Source organism: Sebastes umbrosus, chromosome 3, assembly GCF_015220745.1.
Source record: "Sebastes umbrosus isolate fSebUmb1 chromosome 3, fSebUmb1.pri, whole genome shotgun sequence".
Classification (NCBI taxonomy): domain Eukaryota; kingdom Metazoa; phylum Chordata; class Actinopteri; order Perciformes; family Sebastidae; genus Sebastes; species Sebastes umbrosus.
The window spans coordinates 27258433-27282359 of record NC_051271.1 but is presented as its reverse complement, the minus strand read 5'-3'; the positions used below and the strand labels follow the sequence as shown (position 1 = coordinate 27282359).

The window sequence follows — 23927 nt, the reverse complement described above, 5'->3', positions numbered from 1 at the left end:
TCTGTATACTTGTCAGTATGAGCCAAGTATACTTAGACTTTTCTGTATACTTGTCAGTATGAGCCAAATATACTTAGACTTTTCTGTATACTTGTCAGTATGAGCCAAGTATACTTAGACTTTTCTGTATACTGGTCAGTATGAGCCAAGTATACATAGACTTTTCTGTATACTTGTCAGTATGAGCCAAGTATACTTAGACTTCTCTGTATACTTGTCAGTATACATAGACTTTTCTGTATACTTGTTAGTATGAGCCAAGTATACATAGACTTTTCTGTATACTTGTCAGTATGAGCCAAGTATACTTAGACTTCTCTGTATACTTGTCAGTATACATAGACTTTTCTGTATACTTGTTAGTATGAGCCAAGTATACTTAGACTTTTCTGTATACTTGTCAGTATACATAGACTTTTCTGTATACTTGTCAGTATGAGCCAAGTATACTCATGTATACTTTTGTTAAGTATGTCTCTGATAAGTACATAAAAAGTAAATTGAAAGCATACTCTCTTATTTTAAGTTTAAAAGAAGTATACTAATAGCACACTTGAATAAGCTTCTTTTTTGCATTGTAAAGAAGTAGGCCTATTGTCAGCAAAGTGTACCAAAAGTTAAAGCACGGCAAAATGACGTCAGATATATATATTATTGAATAGTAGCACAAACGCTGAATTTTAGAACAGTTTGTTTGCAAAATGTTAGCAGTTCATCTTATTTTATGAGCTAGCTATAGGCTACAATATAGCATGTAGCCGCTACATGTTTGGTTTGTAAATTAGCCTAATTACATACATAGGCCTACAATATTTCCCCTTGAACTGTTAAAGTGTAACGTAGCATAATTTATTGACACTAAAATGTAAATAGCCTACAAAAAGTACAAATACCTCAAATTTGACATTAGATTAGAGCATTTTGCTGCTAGCCTGATTTGGTCTGGTATGACCAGTAGCTAATGTTAGCTAATGTTAGCAAACTTCCAAGGGACTTTACTGTGAAATGGACATTACTGAGTCAGTTTGCCAACTTTATGGCTTGTGATACATTTATCGAAGGCTAAATGTTACTTAAGCAAAAGTTACATATCTCAATTAGCCTAGGCCAGTGGTTCCCAAACGTTTTCACATCAAGGACCCCTAAACGAACACAAATATAGACCATGGACCCCCATTTGTTAAGATTTGGTCACAGGGTCCCCCATCCGATAGTATCTTTGCTTTTAGATGTTTTATTACAGAAAGTCTATGAAACCCATAACTAAAATAATCATATATTCGTCATTGTGTCACTTATCGATGGAATTATAATGAAAATAAATAATTTCCCTTTTTCCTGGGGACCCCCTCTACGACCCCTGTGGGTCCCCAGACCCCACTTTGAAAACCACTGGCCTAAGCTACTTTGTTATTATCCACCACAGATATATTGAAGGGATTATAATTTTTATAATCATCATGTCAGTGAGGTTTTATGAGCAGTTCTTGGTCATTCATCACTTCTTGATGTACAGTCGTTGATGCGCAGTAAGTGGGCGAGTTCTTCCTTGCAACTTTTAAGAAATTTCACAACTGAGGAACCTGTTGGAAATGTTAGGCTTTTATTCTGAAGGTAGACTCAGTGTGATTCATGCTGACTAATTTTCATATGTATACTATATTGGAATCTATCTATCTATCTATCTATCTATCTATCTATCTATCTATCTATCTTTCTAATAAACAACAGACTTTACAGATTTTTCAGATGAAGTAGAAGCTTTATTAAAACGTGTGGTGCATATTCTTTAAAGAAAAACAGTACCAAACAACATACAACAAAACAGAGTAGAAAAATAAGTTCATATACCTTCAAACTAGAACATCTATAGTAACCTATATTCTAAAAATAAGATTCTTACATTCACAAAATGCTGCATAATAGCTTTTTCACATAAAAATACATTTTGCAATGCATGAATAAAAGGTATCGATGGTCACAAAAAAGTGCAGCTACACGTAGGAACCTAAAAAGTTTAGTTGTTTTGGCCGATACATCTTTATCGGGTTCATATGTGAGAAAGAGAGAAGCAATTTCAATATAAACAAAAGGCTGGTATGTGGATTCTCTCTCTCTCTCTCTCTCTGCAGATCAATGTGTCTGATCAATTTTTATTAAATAGAAAATGTAAAAATATATAATTGATAGCTTTATTACAACAAGTAAACTGTTCAGGTTCTGTAAGTGAGGCTGGTTCTCAAGTCTTCTTGATTATCACATGCACCACGTGAGTGAAGATGTGCTGGATTATCATTTTTTACAACAGAAAAGTGCAATAACATAAACAAACTCAGGTCTGTAAATCTCCCATTAGACCTGATCAAAACAGCTGAAGTTCTCCTTTCAGGGATGTGAAACCTTACAGTCACTAACAATGTGTGGAGGCTAACAGCTATAATAAGAAAACATGACAACAAAAAGGAATTTGATTCCATAAACACAGTTTGATTGCAGGTAGCTGCAGGCTTATCAGAAGGGTGGGTCTGTTCTTCGTAAATTTCCTAAGCAACTATTTTGGGCTGGATTTGTTTTCTTGTTTGATAATTAAAAAGAGAAATGATATCTTCACATACACCGGTGACAAAAGGCACAGCTTAATTGCAAATAAAAAAAAAATTATTTCAAAATAGCCACAAGTGATTGAAAAAAATCACTTATTTTGTTTAAAATCAAGAAACAACAGGCATAAAATCTGCAGAAACATGAAGGGAATATCAGAGGCACTTCATGGGACATTTGCACCATCATCTTTGCCATTATAACATACAGTACTGTTTAATATTGTACATGGAAACAAATATTTTCTGTGAAGAACCCATGAACAAAAAGCACACCCACCCTTATTTTTACATAAAACATTGATATAAAATACAGCGCAAACTGTTTGCTCATACTTTAAGCATACAGAGCATCACTCATATTTTCTTGTAGCCTACAGAATGTAGACTTTATAGTTTGCCCTTGAAAATAAATACTCTATGTCTACAGTATGTATGTATCACTTTCAATCCTTCCAAAGGCAATACAGCTTATATTATGATTGTGATATGTTATGGATGAACCGAGTGAAATATCTTCACTTTCACTTAAAGCGTTCCTGAATAAACACATTTAGAAGTTAGCTACTTCTTGCCTGCTGTGACAATAATGACACTAAAACAAAAATTCAGTCACCACCAATACAACTTGATCCACAATTTACATTATCAATGAGGAAAATAAGCAAAATTAAGAGGGAAATGGTAGAATTTCTGACCCATAATGCAACAGATGATGCTATTGGTGGAGATTTTTGGTTGTAAAACAATTTGATCCCATTTTCTTTCTTGTTAAACATCTCATGACCCCTCAGATTTATCTTGAGACCTTTTGGGGGGCCCTGGTTAGTTGTACCGTTAAACAGCTGGTGTACAACGAAACTGAAATAGAGTTTCAGTTGAAATCAAGGTGAGTAGATAATGACTGAATTATTATTTGTCATCCAAACCTTTCAAATCAGGGCTAACTTAGCCCAGATAGGTTAAAGATGTGATAGTCTGTCTTTGGCGTTCAATATAAGATAGAGCGCTTCATATTTGGGATTCTCCGGTGTGCTGCCCGCTCCGAGAACCCTAAAAGAACACAAACAGCACAAGTTCAGAAACAGTGTCAGACAACATACTGTATGTAATGTGTTTGCTGCAATGGAAGAAGTATGATTTCATCAAAGTAAAAGTAGCAATACCACAATGTAAAAATACTCCATAACAACCTTATAAATACCTCATAAATACTACCAACAAAATGTACTTAAAGTATTAAAAGTAAACGTATACATCATGCAAAATAAGTGCTATATTGCTATATTGTTATATAGTATATAGGTCTGTCTAAGTTAATGCGATAATAACACATTAATGCAAATTAGTTTTAACGCCACTAATTTCTTTAACCCAAAAACTGGCATGGCCAGTTTCAAAGTGGTCCCTTAACCTCTGACCTCAAGATATGTGAATGAAAATGGGTTCTATGGGTACCCACGAGTCTCCTCTTTACAGACATGCCCACTTTATGATAATCACATGCAGTTTTGGGGCAAGTCATAGTCAAGTCAGCACACTGACACACTGACACACTGACAGCTGTTGTTGCCTGTTGGGCTGCAGTTTGCTATGTTATGATTTGAGCATATTATTTCTGCTTAATGCAGTACCTGTGAGGGTTTCTTATGGTTTTGTGTTGTTCATTGATTTCCAATAATAAATATATACATACATTTGCGTGAAGCAAATATATTTGCCCATTCCCATCTCGATAAGAGTATTAAATACTTGACAAATCTCCCTTTAAGGTAGATTTTGAACAGATGTGCAATTAATTAGCGATTAATCACGATTAAATATTTTAATCGATTGACAGCCCTAATTGTATATTATATAACTTAAATAAAATCTTTGATGCATTACCATGTAAATCTTTTTTTCATATAGTTGATCAAGGTGGAGCTAATGCTTAATCTTTAACAATGCATTATATTTTAAAAGATATGTTTGTCAAATTTGAATCTGCAAAGTAACTCATTGCTGTAAATGTCAGATAAATGTAGTGAAATTAAAAGTTAAATTAAAGAGTACTTATACTTACACTTGAAATGTATTAAATGTAAGTATTAGGTTGTATAAAAAGCAAATACTCAAAGTACAATACCTCGAAATTGTACAGAAGTTGAGTACATGTGTTTGTGACTTAGGGAGATCGATAGTGAGTGAAGTCACTTACTTGTGTCTGACTACTGGAGGGATTGGTACTGCTGAAGTCGGAGTATCTCTTCTTCTGTGGTCTGCAGATACAGGAGAGGAAATGGGCGTACTCCTCTCTCACCTGCAGAGGGCAGCAGAACATCAGGGAAATTCACAAATGCACTGCTCAAAACCCCTGACATCTTTGTTGTTACACTTTCACTTATAGCTGAATTTTTATAGTTTCATCTATTGTGTTAACATCTGACCCTTATGTATACAGACCCAGTTACACACACACATACAGCTAGTGTATCCTACCTGTTTAGACAGCAGGCAGTGCATCAAGAAGACTAGCGCTCCCTGCAGGCTGTTGAGGATAGTGAAGATGTATGCTACCACTGTGGTGCCCTCTTGAAACAGGAAGGCCCCAAACACCCACATCAGACCCAGTATGCACATCTGGGCGATAGCTGTCACCGTGAAAGCTCTGCAGAGTTCAAAAGGAGGATGGGGAAGGGGGGGGGGATCAGAGAAAAGGCAACAGTCAGAGAATGAAAGATAAGATTAACATGAGCCCAAACACACAGATGACTCAGTTGCAGTCTGGAAAACCCCTGCAGTTCAATGTCTATTGAGAGATGGTGGAAGAAGAGAAACCAAAGGCAACTGATGAATAAAAGATTAAAGGAAAAATCCTTAAAGAGAAACACTATTTGAAAAACAGTTTCCGGCAATGTACTGTACTGCACTCTGCACGGGCCCTTTGTAGTATTTGGTGATGTATGCCTCTTATTCCTATTAATGACTGGCGATATAACTCACATCGAGATAAAGAGGAGATTAGTAGCATATAAAAGTTTAACCATCTAAAACACCAGGTTTTAATTTCAGTCCCTCAGAATCTGAGAAAATCCATCTGAAATGAGGAATGGGATGATTTTCCACTGCCAGAAAACCATGGAAACCTTTTGATTATAATCTAATGCTTTCAGAGCTTTTCCTCCCTGGACTTTAGCACAAGACATTCACATTCCCATTCCCCTGGGCTAAATTGAACATCAGTGATTGATGAACCAGTGTATCCAAGGATGGATTATTTTTTCATCAAGGCTAAGATGTGTCTGCAGCTGCTCATGTTTATACAGTGTTGTCTGCAAATGCACCGACTGGAGTAAAATATGAGCATGCATAGTTGGAGTGGGGTGGGGGGGGGCGCACAGTAGCACGTCAGCAGAGAGCAGAGTTGGTACTATAAAAACATTCGCTACATTTTTCCCCCACAAAACTCTCACGTTCTTTCCATCCATGCATTTTTCAGTTCCCAAATCTGCTCCATTTGGGCAACATACATGTTGACTTGCGCAGTGGAAAAGGTGAGGGTCACATTGGTTCACACATTACAACAGCAGGAGCAGACACACACACAGACTGACTTAATTTTGTGCAATTTGGAGAGGTCTGGGTTGAGGCTGGTGAACTTCTGGGCGAGCTTCCAGACGGTGATGATGAAAAAGATGACGTTGAAGATGATGATGAAGCACACGGGGCCAAAGAAGCTCCAGATGAGGCCGTCTTTCAGGGACAGCCAGCAGCTAGTTGAGAGGAAGGAAACACATGTGCATTACAAGGTTTTCGTGAGGTAGATGACAGCAGGTCTCTGTAATGCACTGATGTAATTGCCATCACACATGAAGAATGCAAACACACATACTGTAACACTTACTGACGGTCAGTGCCGTAGCCACTTGGTCTGATGATGGCAGATATGATGACGATAACCAGGGGTGTCCCATAACCAGTGAGGAATAAGTAGAGGGGCCGGATGTTGGCGTTGAACACCAGGACCACCATGCGGTACAGCTGCACCCCTTCTAACAGCATCCAGGTAAACACTCCCAAGAAGAAGAAATGGAGCAACCCCGCAACGAACCTGCAGCCGCCCTGTAATAATGTCACATGAGAACATTAAGAAAGATGAGATCAGAGAGGACGGAGCAGAGGAATGAACTGTCTCACAGCACTAATCTAATAATGACAATACTTTGAATAAGAAATGTCCAAGCTCTTTGTGACTATCATGACTCAGTTAGATTACAGTCAGATTAATTAAATCAAAACCAGCAGTGGAAGAAGTAGTTAGATCCTTAAGAAGGAATACCACTCTGTACCAAAAGTAAAAGTACTCAAATCCTTTAAATGCGTGTATCATTAAAGCTGCAGTTGGTAACTTTGAGCAAATGTGATAAAAAGATATTTCTATAAAGCTGTCACTATATCTTGACAGTAGTGCATGAGACAGATAATACGTGAAAAAAATCATGTTCCTCTGCCTCCTCCTGGAGCTCCTAATGGCATTTGCTAGACTTCAATGTGCCCAAAGGAAAACTACCAATCAGAGCCGAGCAGTTTCTACAGCAGCTGTCAATCACTGCTCCTGAAGCTCGTGAACTCCGATCAAACGGTCAAACTAGGCAGCGCTGATCAAATATAAATCAATATTCAGTTACTGTAATGCTTCTTTCTTGCCTCAAATGTTTTCAGAAACATCTTATAGTGTACTTTTCAGCTGTAAAATGATAAATTTGCTTGGGCCGGTGGGCGGTGCTTGGTTTTGGCTCGACAGTTTTCCACATGGCCAGGTCACAAACTTTCTTTGTTTTGCGAGCAGTGATTGACAGCTGCCCAGACACGGGCATAAATAAATGCAGTTGAGTAAAAAAATACAATATGTGCATCTGAAATGTTGTGGAGCACAATGTAAAGTTGCATAAAATGGAGAGTACAAGTTCCCAAAAACTATTTAAATACAGTTATTTTCTGCCACTGAGTAAAACAGTTCTGGGTCATTTAGAAGTGCTCTCTACTAGTACGTACAAACAAATTTCCTATTTTGTGATTTTCCGCTCCACTGTCAGCCTTCTTAAGAGAACTGTCTGAGAAAAAGTCTCAAAGCACAGTTTTTCCCCCTTTTTTGCCTCAAGATAACCACAGGGGTATTCAACTGTAACGTGGCAGAAAGACGGGCTTGAGGTTTAATATTGCAGGAATGATCTGATGTGGGCTCTGCTTTGGTGCATGTAAACAGGAAGATGAGTGGAATAGTTAATCCCACTGTAACATTTTAATCAAATGACTTTCTTAATAAAGACAAGGTCAATAGTGACATTATTGCAGTGAAACTGTGCAACTGAAGTCATTATTTGCTTGCACAAACATACCACAGGTTCAGTTTGTGAAATGCCAGCCAGAAAGATGAGGTCAGCCATGAAGAGGCAGATGCAGAGGTGCAGGTGGATGGTGGTGCGGGTGCCTTGTATGGAGCGGCAGAACTTGAATGTCAGGATGCACAGTACGAGGCACAGCAGGGAGATGGTCAGCCCTATCACGGTCACCACCTGGAGCCTAAAGTTGGGCTAGTAGAGAAAGACACGTTAGGTCACGAGGTCATCATTTACGACATAATGTGTGAGTGTTTTTTCACACTGACAGCAGGTGAGTGAAGAAGAGACGGAAAGATTGTCCTTCATACTTTACTTGGTAAAACAATAACTAATATTTTGGCCTCTTGGGAGCAGCGCAAACAAACATAGCGTAAACACAGCATTGATATATTATCACTTTATAAAGATGATATGGCAAACTTGTTAGCAAACAGCTGTCTATTTACACGTCCAGCAGATACGGAGCAACATCATCATTCATTTGGAGTCGTGTTTCTGGCCACCTGACGAACTAAGTCCAATATTTACTCTCTTCTTTGGTCTCCACCAACCCCAGAGGGAAATATCTGTCTCTTTTGCTGCTAAATGCTCAACTATGTTCCCCAGCTAGCCGCTAATGTTGCCATTTGGTAGCCATAGGTAGATAAATCATTTATCAGAGCTTCAGCTGTGGCCAAAAACAGCATGAGAAGTTATAGAATAAATAAATAAGCGATAATGAAATAAATAATCAGACAAATAAATTGTGGAAAATATATAAAAGAAACAAGTAATTAAATCAATTAAAATTAATAAATAAGAGTTATAGGACTTAATTTTTTACATTTCAAGCCACTTTTTTTAATTCATAATGTTACTTTTCATAATTTGACAATAGGTTTTTATGGTGTGTGTGTGTGTGTCTGCTTCTTACCTCCATGGGGTAAAGGGCCATGAGCACAGCAAAGCTGCTCAGATGTTCACATGTGCACACAGTGTGTGTGGCATTGGAGTTGGAGGGCTGTTTATAACAACCGTCTGTGGACCAGGCCCCAGTCTCATCCCAGTACGCACAGATGTAGCTCACCTCAGCCGACTTCACTGTGTTCTATAAACAATACAATCATGTCAAAAGCAGACGATATTTCTTTCTTCATATTCCAGTACTCCTGTTTTGACTATAATGATCAAAAGAAGTGGGACAAAAACACTGAGAGGACAGGTGGGACTACCTGTTGATGTCTGAGGGTGATGTTGACGGGGGAGCTCAGGTTCTGAGTGGACGGGTTAGAGACCACAACGGACACAACTATAGAGGAGATCTGAAAGGAGGGTTTCACACCATCCTTTTCATGTCCTGCGAGCTTGTCAAAGGACCGGTTAACAGATATCTCAAGGTTCTTGTAGCTCAACAATGCAGCCAGAGCAAAACCTACAAAAGACAACAAGAAATATGATAGTATTCATTGATAAACATAAAAAGTAGGACCTTTTTTGTCAGAAGAGAATTTACCATGGTAAGATCCCGTCCCAGCTGCTGTTGTCCAGTCAGTGTCGAGTGTAGCATTCTCATTGGTCAGATGGATTGGTCCAGTGGGTCGCGTCATTCCCCTCTGCACTGCAATCTCTGCGTCTATTTGAGCAGATAACTCATTTCAAATAACACAGTTCACATTAGCTTTCCCACCATTATTTATTAAACTTTGCCTGCATCCTCGTCCTGGAAAAGGCAGAATCACAGTTGAGCTTGTGGACACTGTTACCTGTCTCAGTGGTCTCTATCTTGGTGCGGTTGTGTTTGAGCTGCGGGCCAATGAGCATAATGGCGTTCTCAACCGTACCAAGTAGTCCGCTCACATCTTCACTGCTGTCCAGGTGACCGGGGGACAGGATGGCCTCTGTTGCTGTGAATAGTTTCTATCCAGGTTGCAGGACACAAGAGAGGGGGAATTGAGAATACCGTATGTGTTTGTAGGTGTAAGAATGTGTGCGTTTGCGTTGTATCTGCTGCTCTGACCTCCAGTAGCGCCTCTCCATCGGTTTTTCCTTCACCAGTAGCTCTTGGGTTAGACAGAGCCAAACAGCTGTTTCTCATCAAGGACATAATGTCTGCCAGGCCTCCGAGCGTCTGAGAGACAGAGACAGAGACGGGGGGAGAGAATAATAAGACTATTCAGTTTGCCCTCTAGAGTTCATGTATACTAAACCCTACAGGGCTGCAGGGAGGTCAAGTAAATGGAGGAAATTGGTTGAAATGTTCTTGTGCTGACGTGCACTTTGAGCTGCAGGGACAAGTGGGAAAATAAACCCTTTAGAAGAACTTATTGTGCTAATAATTTTGTATCTAACAATGCAGCTTACCGGCCCGCTGCCTCCATTGAAGTTGTCACAGCTGAGCTCTAGATGGAACGGAGCGAAACAACAGATTATCATCTCAGTTTGATTCGTCACTACAGTATGCATTGAAAGCAGAGGAGTGTGATATAATCTACACAGCAGAGCAGCAGCACTGAACAGAAACTCATCCCCATTATCCTGTGAGACATACACCACAGGTTATCTGAGCTCAGATGAGTCAACGCAGAAAGTACGCAACAACGACATCTGTGTTGGGAAGTTTATCCAAGGAGGGTGTGAACAAGTAGAGGCTTAATATGAGGAGAAAAGTAAGTAGGTAGGTAATGGTGATGGAGAGGGATCGTGCATGCATACACTCACCTGAGCATGGGGTCCTTGGGATGCCATAATTGGTGTATCCTTGGGGACACTTGCACCAGTAACTCCCATCATTGTTTTTACAAGTCCCTTCTTTTCCGCAGAGTTCTGCTTTTCCTATTTCTTCAGCTTCGACGCATTCATCTATGTCTGTGTGAGGAGAGGGAACAGAGACATCAGTTATCACTGGCATTCCTCGAGGGCAATGGTTTCAGTGAGACCAGCTGGAAACAGATCTGAATATAGCAGGCATTGCAAATGGAACAAACATCTCTGCAATGTAACCAGGGGCACGGTCGTGTGAGTCTTTCATGGTTGGCAAAAGGATCTTAGACAGCTCCGAACTTTCCGGGTAACCGGTGTCATGAGATGTTCTCAAGAGCTGCAATTTGTACTAGCAGGAGGCAGGAGATGGCTTTGTGGTTTAGGTCAGAGTACAGGGATGGCTGAGTCACGATGAAACAAAAGCATGTCTGACCTTTGGGAGATCAGCCCAGGACAGGCAGTGTTTGATTTTGGAAATGATCCCTATAGGTGGAGAGGGAAGCTATGAGTTTCCTGAATCTTTCATAAGAGTTTTATTTGAATGTGTTTCTATGTGCCTGTAAAATTGTTGTCAGAGGAGTTGCTTCTGTTCTTCACTGAGAAGCTCCCAAAAGATTTCATTATCACTACAATCTCTCGACTGTTCGGCTTAAAGTAACTTTTGATAAAAAGGAAATAACACATTCTCCTCCTTACGAATTAAAAGTGGAAATTATTTGCAGTAAAATGCACCAATACTCCCAAGGGTTTTGCTACTACAATCTTACCTGGGCTACTATGTTATATCTTTTATCATTAAACCTGCAGTAGGCAGAATATTTTTGGCATTGGGCAAAAATTCCATAATAACCTTTCAGCATATTGTAATTCAAGTGTTCTGAGAGATAACTAGACTTCTGCACCTCCTCATGGCTCTGTTTTCAGGCTTTAAAAAATCTATGACGGGAGACTTTGACCAATCACAGGTAATTTCAGAGAGAGAGCGTTCCTATTGGCTGTTCATTCAACGGAGGCAGCTGTCAATCACTCATTACAGTAACAGATTTTGATTCATATTTGATCAGCACTGCCTAGTTTGACCGTTTGATCAGCGTTTGTAAATGATTGACAGCTGCTCAGAGACAGCAGGCTCCTGCTCGGCTCTGATTGGTTGTTTTCCTCCGGTCTGTGAAATCTTGCAGATGTCATTAGGAGCACCGGAGGACACCAGAGGACACAAAGTCACATGATTTCTTTCAGATTATCTGTCTCATGCACTACTGTCAGGATATACTGAACGTTTTCTAAAAATAACTTTTTTTTAATCATATTTGCTCTAATTGTACCCACTGCAGCTTTAAGGCCTCAGTATGCTAAGTCGTACGAAATGACATCTGAGTATTAGACAGGTTTAGAATGGCGCTCTACTTGGCCATGACAGCGTGCTGCTTGTCACGTAGTGGCAAGGGCAGGAAAACACGCTAAAATGGAGTGCAGAGGACACATGACACAGTGTCGCTGGATATCTATCAGCTGATAATCAAATAGCAGCAGAGATGCTTTGGTTAACTTTAATTTAACAATTTCAAGTGTCGGCAGAGACGGTGCAGTGCAGCTTTCATCTACATTGTTACCTCTGCCAAGGCCGAAGGCCTAGGAAAGAGATTATGTTTTCACCGGTGTCGGTTTGTTGGTTTGTTGGTTGGTTTGTTGGTTTGTTGGTTTGTTGGTTTGTTGGTTTGTTTGTTGGTTTGCTGGTTTATTGGTTTGTTTGTTGGTTTGTTGGTTTGTCCGTTTGGAGGATTACATGAACGACGTACATGAAACCTGCCTCTCTGAGCGCACTTCTAGTTCATTGCTAACAATACGTGTCTTATTTTGTGTACTTGTCACACCAATCAACTGTAGACAAGTGTAAATAAATAGACACTATATTCACCTCTGCAGTTTCCACGGCTACTGGTGGCATTGATGTACCCAAAGTGGCAGGTGCACTCGTAGCTCCCAATCCGGTTCGTACAACTGGCATTGTGACCGCAGATATTGCTATCATCGTGGCACTCGTTGACATCTGACAAAGAAGCAAGACAAGTTGCATAAGACCAGTTGTACAAGAGAGAGAGACACTGATCACACACAGAGACACACACTCACCTTCGCACTGTCCGTCTAGAGTGAAGTTAACCTGCCCTCTGGTGTGTTTGTAGCCCCCCGGGCACTGGCAGTAGTAGCTGCCAATCGTGTTGAAGCAGTTTGTGTTATCCCCACATAGTCCTTCGGCGCACTCATCCCGATCTGGATTTGGATACAAATACATAAAGCAAAGAGAATACAATTATAGTGATGAATCTCACAGGTCAATACATAATAAAACATTCTTGTCAGTAAAAATAAACTTGTCATTTTGATTTTAAGCAATATTTCTTATTAGCTCTTTTTGTTTTAGCTCCTCTGTCCACTTGTATTTGTTTTTGCTAGTTGCTTGAAATCGTGGTGATCTAAGAATTTAAACCTCTTCTACTGTTGTTTTCATTGCAATCTACTCTGGATATATCCTAAAATGGAAAAAACTAAGTGGAAAGTCACCAAAAAAAAAGGCTACTTTTCTTGGTCAACTCCAGTAAGAGGTATTGCATAATGAGAACACCACTTATTTCTGTGAGCTCTTGTCTTGAGTAGAAGCCACTATAAAAACATTGGTGGACAGAAGCAAGACAGTGGAGAGGGATGATTAAAATGAGAGGTCATGGTAGATTATTACCAACACATTCACCGCGTTTTGTTTCGTAGCCCTTGCCACAATCAGGGAAACATTTCCCCAGCATACACAATAAGCCTGTGGGGAAAGAGAGAAAGAGGTCATTTAGTTTCAATTCACAATTAGGGCAGAATCTTGCAATAACAAGGAAGACACAATTGACACATTGTGCCCTTTTTAAAACTTTACTCAGCCAGTCAGGCCTTCATGGGAAACCTCCAAGCATAATTCTTCCCAGAAAGGGCATTTGAACAGCTCAATTAACCCCCCGAGTTGGCTCCAAAAGCATGCTACACTGGGGATGGTGCAACAGTTGAGCAAAAATTGTAACCCACAGTAGTGGTGCCCCATTTTAATTTTTGCTCCTGATAAAATTATAACCTATGACAAAACTTCCCCAAACTTAAATTTGAGAATTATATGCAATTTTGCTGCTGAGCTATTACACAATTTCCAGTAATGATGGTATTCATTTACATGTCAAAACATACCTCAGAGTTTTCAATTTTCCTGTGAAATGTCTCAAACTCCTGACTTTTTGAACGAGCGGTCTCAACACTATTGGATATATTGACATGAACATGGTAATGAACATCTGCATGTTGTCATTCTGAACATGTTACTGATCATCTACATCTACACATCTACACTGACTGTGCAATATCATAACTACTACTCGTGTAATCCAAACTGTGCAATATTCATTCTCACTGTGCAATATCATTTTTCCACTTGTACAATTGTTAATAGTCTGGTAATAGTCAATACTGTTTATATTGTTCCCATTTATTTATTTCCTTCTATTTAAATTGTTCATACTTTGTTTCATGTTTCTTTTGCTTTTTGCACCGTGTTGTATCTTGCTTTTAGTTTTTTACCCATGCATCTTGTTTTTTGCACTATCCCCTTTGCTGCTGTGCACTGCAAATTTCCCCACTGTGGGACTAATAAAGTAATATCTTATCTTATCTTAGCTTATTGTTGACAAGTTAGTTCCTAATAAGGCAATTAAACTGAAACTGAAAATTGTTAAATGAGAGATTAAGATAATTTAGTTGTAAACAAGGTAGGATGTAAATAGTTGAATAAGCCTTTAGTTGCAGCTCTTTTGTTTGATTGGTTGTTGTAGGTGTCGGTCAGTGACACCTGTGTGGTGATTGGTTGTAGATCAGGAAGAGGGCGGGCGAAAGAGAAACACACGGGAGAGACGCTAGCGAAGAGTTCAGGAAAAAGAGTTAGGTCGAGTAAATGGAGGAAAAATAGTAGCAGTATGCTAAGACACCAACACACAGTTTTCTCTTTTTAATGTCGGTTAATTAGCCCGACCGTTAGTGTCTGTGTGTTTGTAACAGTTAGCCGCTAAGCTAGGGTGAGTAACGATGCTAACTGTTGAGCTACAGGATGCTAATTCAGTTTATCTGGTAGCTTCGGCTAGCAGCAGTTTCTTTAAGTTAGCTTGTGTGAATAGTGGATAAGTGAACCAGTTGAGTGTGAGCTTGGACCCGGCGCTGCATTCAAGGTCAGACTGACCCCACGGTGAGCGGGAAAGCTGTGTGGGTCCTCTGATGAAGACACCTGTTGGCCCGTTAAGATGCTACAAGGTCGCTATTGCTCGATCTTTAGCACCACAAACTGTTTCTCCAGGACTGAAGCTGAACTGTGAGTTTGACTTTCTGTGTTTTTTCTCTATTGAGGATAACCTGAGCAACACACAGGCCTGCAACTTCTCTTCTATCTGATGTGTGAGGGTGTGAAGGTGTGTTAGGGTGTGTGGGAGTGTGAGGGTGTGTGGGTTTGTGAGGGTGTGAGGGAGTGTGAGGGTGTGTGAAGGTGTGTTAGGGTGTGAAGGTGTGTTAGGGTGTGAGGGAGTGTGAGGGTGTGTGAAGGTGTGTTAGGGTGTGTGAAGGTGTGTTAGGGTGTGAAGGTGTGTTAGGGAGTGTGAGGGTGTGTTAGGGTGTGAGGGAGTGTTAGGGGGTGTGGGCCCACTGTGAGGTTTAGTCTAGTTTGCTAAAGAGCTCACTTTGTGGTTAACAGGGTTATTTAAAGGGATTTTGCCTGAGAGGATTGTAATATTTTGGTATTTCTTTCAGGTAATTAATTGATCTGCTAATTTTCGTAGAGGTAATTTTGTTTAATATCATTTTAAGGGTTACCATTTATTATTTTAAAGGAGTCTAAAATTGTATTATTTTTTTTTTACCTTTCAACTGAGAGGGGAAATATTGTTTGTACATTTCAAAAAGCAGTCAGTAATAGTTATTCCTTTTCGTTCCAAATATTTGTCTGGGGTCAGTTATTTAAAATAGAGCATATAGTCAACTAGAATAGGCCCTTTTCAAAGCAGCCATTTTGACATGGCATTGCAGGGTAAACACAGATCTAATTGATCAAATCAATTATGGTCCCGTTCTATTAATGTCACAGCCGTTCCAGTGAGCCCGCATGCACAATACCAGGACCCTGGCCAACCTAAATGGAACAGGACCATTAATATTATTAGTTAAACCTGCGTTTACCCTGCAATGACATGTCAAGATGCCTGCTGAGAAAAGGGCCTATATATACATATATATATATATGTATATATATATATATATGTATATATACTGTCGTAGGGAATTATAAGTTTGACCCAAAACAGGTAAACCCTTCGTGGTAGCTACTTTAGGAGTCCAAACCCACACACCCCATCATTCCAGTCTAAAGTTAGTTATATCAACTTATGCATAATATAAAGTGTTGGTGTGCTGCAGACTGGGCTGTAGGCTCTTGTAACAAACATGTAACAAATACCTAAGTAAAAAACAAAACAAGAATAACAAATAAAATGAACAGTAAAGATATAGAAAACTGTCAACAAACAAATAATCAACATAATTAAATATGACTTGAACTAAAAGGAGTGGGAAGAAGTAACTGTCACAGCCTATACATGGTCCTACCCTTTCTCCATAACTCAAACAATTAACTAAATATTTATCATATATTACTTTTTTTTATTTCAATTCCAACCTTAGTAAAGAAGTGATATTTTTCACCGGTTGTCCACGTTAGGTCAGATAACCCTTTATTATCTGTTGATGTAAAGAGTTAAAGCAGCAGAAGGAGCTGTGGTGTCTCTCTTTCACACACTGCGGGTGAAGTAGCCTGTCACTGAAAGACCTGTTTAACAACGCACGGGGCGAGCATTCGCCTTTTGTAGATCATCTTCAGAACATTGTAGTTTCACAACAGCAGACCTGCGTCACTAACAACCGCCGCCGTTGCTTCATAATTACAGAGCCTAATGTAACTTAAGTGCAGTCGGATTCTCTCAACGCCGCGGTTGTATTTTATAAGTCCTTATGAATTCTCCTTCACATCTTTCCTTGACCCCATGACGTTTTCCACCGAGGTCAAGGAAAAGTGGTTAGAAAAAGACATTAGCACGCATTTTTTTACTTTTCGACCGCAGCCTTGGTCGTGTTGGTACTTGGGTCACTATTGGAATCAATTGTAGCTGCTGTGACATCAAGCTGACTACGTCTGCCATCCTTCAGTAACGTGTTTTCATAATTGTTGGGTTTAACTAGACAGTTTTCAGGTGAGCTTGTGTTGGTTTGCTGTATGCCACCTTTTGAATTATATGTATATGTGCATGATTTCAGTGATTGTTTTCTTCCTCCTGCTAAACTCCACCTCCTACTGGTCATATTACCCACACACCACAACAGACACACGTCAGTCACATTTTTTGACTCATGATTCACCGGTGAAGAAAGCGACGCCCCCTCATATGGCGTAAGTACAAGAATATTCCAAACCCTCCTGCGTTTCCCTCCCTCGATCACAATGAGCCCTCTGTCGTTCTCTGATGAAGCTGGAGCTCCCACACTAACACCACTTAAGGAAATCCAGGCAGAGTTTGACAGCGAGTGTGTGAAACAGTGTGACTTGAGTCTAACTTCATGACTAAATAACTGTGGACAGAAACAAAGCCTGCAAATATACAAAGAGTGACTTTGTGCTCAGCTCGCAGCTGACTTTCATTCACCAGTAAGCACAGTGGTGAATGAGAAGCTGTCTGTAACATAAACTGTCCTCTCTGTGTGCCTCTTCTGTCTCGCATTTATTCATAAGCTGTATGTTGCATTTTTGTCAGTCTGTCTCTCTTCCTGTTGCATTACCTCTGGGACTGATAGAAAGTGGAAGTTATAAACGCAACCTACCCTTTTTGCACACGCCAGGGTTCGTCTCTATCTGTGTGTGTGTTATGTCGCATGCATATGAGAGCAACTGCAATTTCTTATAACCCAAAGGCCTCATTTAACTTAACTAAAAGTTAAGCTGACTAATAAAAGCTGTTTAGTCACATGTTTACAATTCAACACCTATTTCAAAACTATTGTAAAGTTTGCTTCTGCTAGCAGTACTGAAAAAAATAATAAAACGTTTTTGGTTCAATACCTTGATGCTCAGTAAACTAAACATACCAAATTACGATAACGATTATATTGATTACCAATAAAACAAACCATGGATGGACTTTAGTTTGTGTTCGACATCCTTTAGTATATGAATTTAGGCATAGATCATGAGCAGCTGTTCTAGCTTGTCTGTAGTCTAAATAAAATCATTGGACACAATTCTGTTTTTAGGGTCATAAATCATGGAATAGCTCCTCAGAATAAAAAACATCTGTCTGATTGTGTTGCCTCAAAATCTTTCAAACTTGAATGACATTGTTCAAGTAAATGCTCAACTATTTTTTTTATGACAGCCCCTCCTGTATTTTCAAACTGGGCCTCCTATAGGACATTTCAATTTCACACTCTTTAAAGGAGCACTGACAGCTAGTGTTTAAAATGGGTAACAGCAGTCCAAATTCAAAACATCATTGCAGTCAGTGCAAGTTTTCGTAATTTGAGGGTTACTTTCTGGACACAACCGCGTTAGCCTCTGTCCAGCAGTAGTCTCGGTTCTCCAGCTGTGTGCCTCAAATACTCACTTTCTTGATAACCCAGCTGCACACGGACCACAGAGAGATGTGCCGGGGCTTTTCAGGTCGGGTAGAATCTAATGTTATGTTATCTCTCTTTTGGTCTCTGCCAACTTGTGACTGAAATATTTGCAGCGTGCTGCAACAGGAAACAAGGTGATGAAAACCAAAACCATAAAATTGTGGGCCAGAAAACCAAAACTCTGAGCTGTAAGAAGCTGAAATGCTCTGTAGAGCTGAGGGACACTGCAGTTGGGTGATAGTTCTTGATGGGTTTGTCACTATAAGTGACTCCTTTTCACACCATTGTTAATATAAAAGTAATTGTTAATATCAGAGGTTTTGTTATATTGAGTACCTCTGCTTTTGTTGCAAACATGAACCAACAGTGTGTCGTTTGGCTCTGGTTAGGAAACCAAACTATGATATGATCATTAAATATAATGGATAAATATATAAACAGAATATTACTTTTTATATTGACATACATTTTTCATGTATTTTGTTTTACTTAATAATTTTCATAGCAGATTTCAGACAACATACATAGTAGGATATATAATATTACCTGTAGTAGTATAGTGTTATATGGTAGTTCAGTACACCCTATTATGTTTTGGATATGATATGATGTAATATGTATGTCCGACATGGTAGGGCTGGGACGATACACCTATCTCCTGATTCAATACTATCTAGATACTTGGGTGCCGATTGGATAGGTATTGCGATTTTTAAGTATTGCGATTTGATATTAAGATTTATTGCGATTTTTGTTAACTTTTTTAACACTAGCCCATGGGAAAAGTTGAATCATACACTTCTAGGGACTTTTACTTAAAATATCTAAATGAATACAGTGAAAAATGGAAATTTCTGATTTTCAGCATGTATGAAGTCAGAGATGTCCTGAAGTCAGATATACTGTATCAGTCATTATTTATATAAAAAAAAAAAATCCAGCAACCCATAAATCAAAGACTAAAGACATTTCCCTTATAAATTAGTGTTTTTTTTTCTTTTTAATTTATAAGGGACATGTAATGGTTTATACTTCTGAATTCTGTATACTTCTAAAAAATCGCAATACATAGGTGAATCGATTTTTAATAATATGGTCACCATATAGTGTACTCAATGATATCAGTACAAAGATGGAGTAAAAAAACATGTGTGTAAAAAGTTACACACTGTAGTCATAGTGAATTTTACTGGTATGTTATAAATATGTCCAATGGTGGTGAGCTTCAAAAATCTGCCTGACAGATGCATAAACCACAAATATTTCTATCCTGTCAAGGTTTGTGGTTTACTAAAACACGCTTATTTTCTTCCTGTTGTGAGTCATTGTGCGCCATCAGACCTCTGCACGCTGCCACAACTCATTCAGGCTCTGGGTTTATTTTACTCTGACAGCCTGAGGAGCTGCTCTAACTGACCTGGGCCGCCCTGCAGCGTCGGTCCGGTGACTGCGGTTCTTACTACACAGCAGCCACTCTGACCTACGTCCATACATCACGGCAGCAAACACAGCTGAAGGGCTGTGCACAGTGCTCACTGTCTGACCGGGTGACCGTTACTGATGTTGCCCATGTGACCTAGAATTAAGTTTCTAAAAATGTCACCCATTCTACTATCAAATAAACAAGTTGTGACCGTTGGTAATAGTTGCCATATTAGTGGTGAGAAATTGAGAAATGGAAGCTTATATATGGATAAAAAAATACATTTATTTACATGTTTCCATAGCTGTCATATATGAATAAGAAGCGGTGTGTCTGACTAAAACAAAAAAGTAGAAGTACATCAGCTGATGAACATTTCCACCAAACCTCCCTGTACTTTTGGTTTCTTCATTTTTCGCAACACACACACACACACACACACACACACACACACACACACACACACATTGTGCTCTCATTGATTTACTTACCAAGAATAAGTAGCTCCTTCCCAGACCCCATGTCAAAGGCAAACCAATATCCCCACACAGCTGATGACTTTATCAGAACTATGAATTACTTGTAAATCTTGTAGATCTGGTTGATGTCCTGTCATAAAAGTTTAGATCCTGTCACAAAGTTCAAGAAATATTTGAGTATTTTTCAGACTTCTCTCTAGTCCAAGGTCCATAAAATCCAGTTTGAGAGTAAAAAAAACCCTGAAAAAAGATAAATCCTTTCTGTAGATGATGATTGTATGTCAGAGAAAATAACAGTGAACCTTGGCCAGCTTTCTTCCTCTCTCAGATTCAGACTCTGTCTGAGCACGCCTTGCTCTCCCCCTGATTCACAACCCCTCCCTCTCTCTCTCTCTCTTGCTCTCTCTCTCTCTCTTTTCCTCCCTTTCACTTATCCGTGTGGCCTTGTCTCTGTCGCGTCACTCTTTCTTGCTCTTTTCTTTCACTCCGTATCTTTCCATGTGAACACATTTCTCACACTGGCACCGTATCACATTGCTTACACAAACCCCCCCTCTGTCTACGCCGTCTTTCACATTTGCCTTTACGCTCCAGCGGGCTCTATTTCAGGAGCTATTCACAACACTCTCATGAGAGACAGAGAAAGAGAGGAGGAGGGAACAGAGACCGAAGAGAGGCCGATGACTAACACTCAGTCTAAACAGCTGCTGTTGTACTTGAGTTTTGCCAGTAAGTAATCGCATATCGGTTCCCATTCTCCCAACTCCTACTCTCAATCTCCTCCTACTTTTTCTCCTTTCCCCCCCAAATGTTCAGCCCTTCACCCAATTCCAGTGAAAAAACCTTCTGTGCTTTCTCAACCCCCCAGACAGTAAGAAAACAGACTAGAGACGGATGCAGGATGACCTCTATTAAAGTGAAATTCTCCACAAAACCACAATGATGTGGTTCAGAGGAAACAGCATGGTATATAAGTCGTTATAACTCTACATATCATCTAACATGCATAAAGCGCTGAGCTAAAATAATCCACAAACATTAAGTATATTGTATCACTACATCAAGATAATCATAATAACTCAACTAGTACAAACCATTCAAGGAATAATATCAAATATGTGAGGACACTTTATTTAGGGTGTTTGGTTACTTTGGTTTGGCGGTTGCTGGGTGAGTCTAACTACATGGAAACAAAAACTCAATTGCAGCAGCTTCAACTTTCACCATTACGCCCCATCTGCCTTTGGTTACTGTTGCTTCATCTGACAAGCACCAATAGTGTACAGAGGTAACTGTGGCAGGTTTACCACATGAAAGTATAAAGAACGGGACAAAAACATGCTTCTAGTATGCAATTTTGTTATCTTAAAATGACAACTGTTGCTGGCAGATTATATCAGCTGTAGCTAACGTTGGTTAAAAACTTTGCATCCAGTTGACTTGTTTTAAACCCCAATTATTAAATGGCTTTTCTTGAATACTAGATTCTGATTGGTCAATCACGGCATTCTACGGTCTGTTATTTCTTTATAGCAGACCGTTGCTATGTATAACAAACCTGATGTCGGACTCTGACCGACCATTTTTGTGTCAGTAGCTGTGTAATAAGGGGGATAATGTACAGCTAGTATGTACAACCAACCACTTCAGGGCAATATGTCTTTTATTTCACAACAATGACCAGTGCACTGTACACCGTTTCAGAAATAATCTCCGTCCACACTATCACGCCTGAAAACGCATATGACCACACATACATTCATGTACACTGGGCATGTGCGTGCTGGTGTAAACAGAAAGCGGCGCTGGACACGGAAATTGATTCAAAGCGCTCAAATAATAGCTTTTCTCCTGCGCATGTAGGCAGTTGAAGCATTATGAAAAGCAGAATTTAACTGCACAACAGCTACTAGCATAGACAACAAGGTCAGCAACACTTGTAACGCATTATCCATGTTGAAATTAACCAATGGTGGTCGAAGCTGATGTCGTCTGTTTTCTTCCGGAAAAGGGTCACGTGACGGGGTGTGACAAATCAGGGAAGGACACATCATGACTAATAAGACCCAAAGGTTCAAAGGTTTCTGTCCGTCCAGACCAAAACGCAACCCAGAGTTTTCAAACTAAAACGGGGTCAGTGGCATTGAAAAGTAGATTTTTCAAACGTCTCAAAACGTTGTTTCAGGGGCTCAAAAACGCCGGAGTAGTGGACGCTACGTATAAACGTGCAAAAGTTATGCGTTTTATAACAAAAACGTATTAGTGAGGATGTAGCCTTTAAATGTGGAGAATTGCTTTTACTACAGACCCATGCACACTGCTTCTACATGTGGAGAAAACCAAAGCTTGACAGGCCTACCATGCGGTAGGTTACGGTAACTAGGCTATGGTTGAATGATTGCTGTTCGGCAAATGGTCAGTTGAATCTTGCTCTACCTCTGATGCAAGAAAACAAAAACACAAAGATGCAAAACAGCAGCTGTGAAGGAGAAGACCCCGGTGGGAGGGAGAGAAATGAAACTGTGTTTGAGTATTGAGTGAGTGGAGTAGGAACATAACTTAACGTGTAGTTTTAGTTTTTTAATATGTAGATTTAGACTTATACTCAGATGTGTGATATGGTAGTAGTCATGGTTACCATGCACCACACAACAAGAACAGCATCTACCACATTAATTTCTGTCATGAGCGTGTGGTACACATGATAGGTGTAGATAGGTTATCTATGCATGTTCCACACAGTGACAGTGGATAGTAAGCGAATGGTCAACAACTGTCTGCTGTTTCCACAGAGCAAAACATACACAATTGTTGCACAACACACTGTAACCGTTGCGCGCATGGGTCATTTCCATCAGAAGCGGATTGTGTGTTCTCCTTTCCCAAGCTCATCACAGGGAGAGAAAAGCTAGTTGATAGGACCTCTTTTCCTCCCTTCAGTCTCTCATTGTCGCTCTCTGTCTTGGTTTTCTTAAGCATCCTCTTGACTCTCTGTCATCGTTTCTCATCATATTCGCACAGACAGAGGACCAGACATACGGAGACAAATGAGCAGACGCATGGAGACAGACTAATCACCCACACATGTGATTTGTGTGTGTGTTTGTGTAGGTGGGGCGCACAGATCGATGTCTGTCTTTCAGCAAGTGTCAGGCTGTGAAAAGTAACTGCAACTTTGTAAATGTACGATTGTACGCTTTAGTGTTTCCATATGGAAAGATCCAGTCAGTGTGTGCGTGTGTGTGTGTGTGTGTGTGTGTGTGTATGCGCTCATGTTGGCAGCCAGTGAACCTTAATCCTACATGCATAAAATGGACATCCATCGTGACCATTAGTCATCCAAAAGGAGAAACAGTATGGGAAAAATGTAATCTGTCAGAGGGAGAGTGTTATTTATAAGACTAACAAGTAGCAGTGATCATTAGACAGTTATGAGAAAGCCCTGGGTTAGTTGTGAACTGCATGTGTGCATGAGTGTGTGACATATTTTCACTTCGCAAAATAGCTGAACTGAGACCCTTCCATGCTGACACAGTGCTGTATGTATGCAAATACTCAAAATGTC

The 23927-nt window shown here is 39.8% G+C and overlaps 1 protein-coding gene across 1 annotated transcript; it reads right to left on the bottom strand.

The window, feature by feature from the left end:
- Positions 1-1741: 1741 nt before the first annotated feature.
- LOC119484738 (adhesion G protein-coupled receptor E5-like) lies at positions 1742-20988 on the bottom strand. Its single transcript, XM_037763800.1, has 17 exons — positions 20375-20988; positions 13464-13538; positions 12857-12997; positions 12642-12773; positions 10682-10828; positions 10325-10362; positions 9981-10091; positions 9727-9880; positions 9477-9596; positions 9196-9395; positions 8898-9071; positions 7982-8176; positions 6487-6704; positions 6197-6355; positions 5082-5250; positions 4801-4902; positions 1742-3653 (listed from the first exon to the last, which is right to left on the bottom strand). Exons 1-17 carry the CDS (start codon positions 20403-20405, stop codon positions 3612-3614), a joined length of 2208 nt encoding a protein of 735 aa, XP_037619728.1. The 5' UTR covers positions 20406-20988; the 3' UTR covers positions 1742-3611.
- Between the last annotated feature and the right edge of the window lie 2939 nt (positions 20989-23927).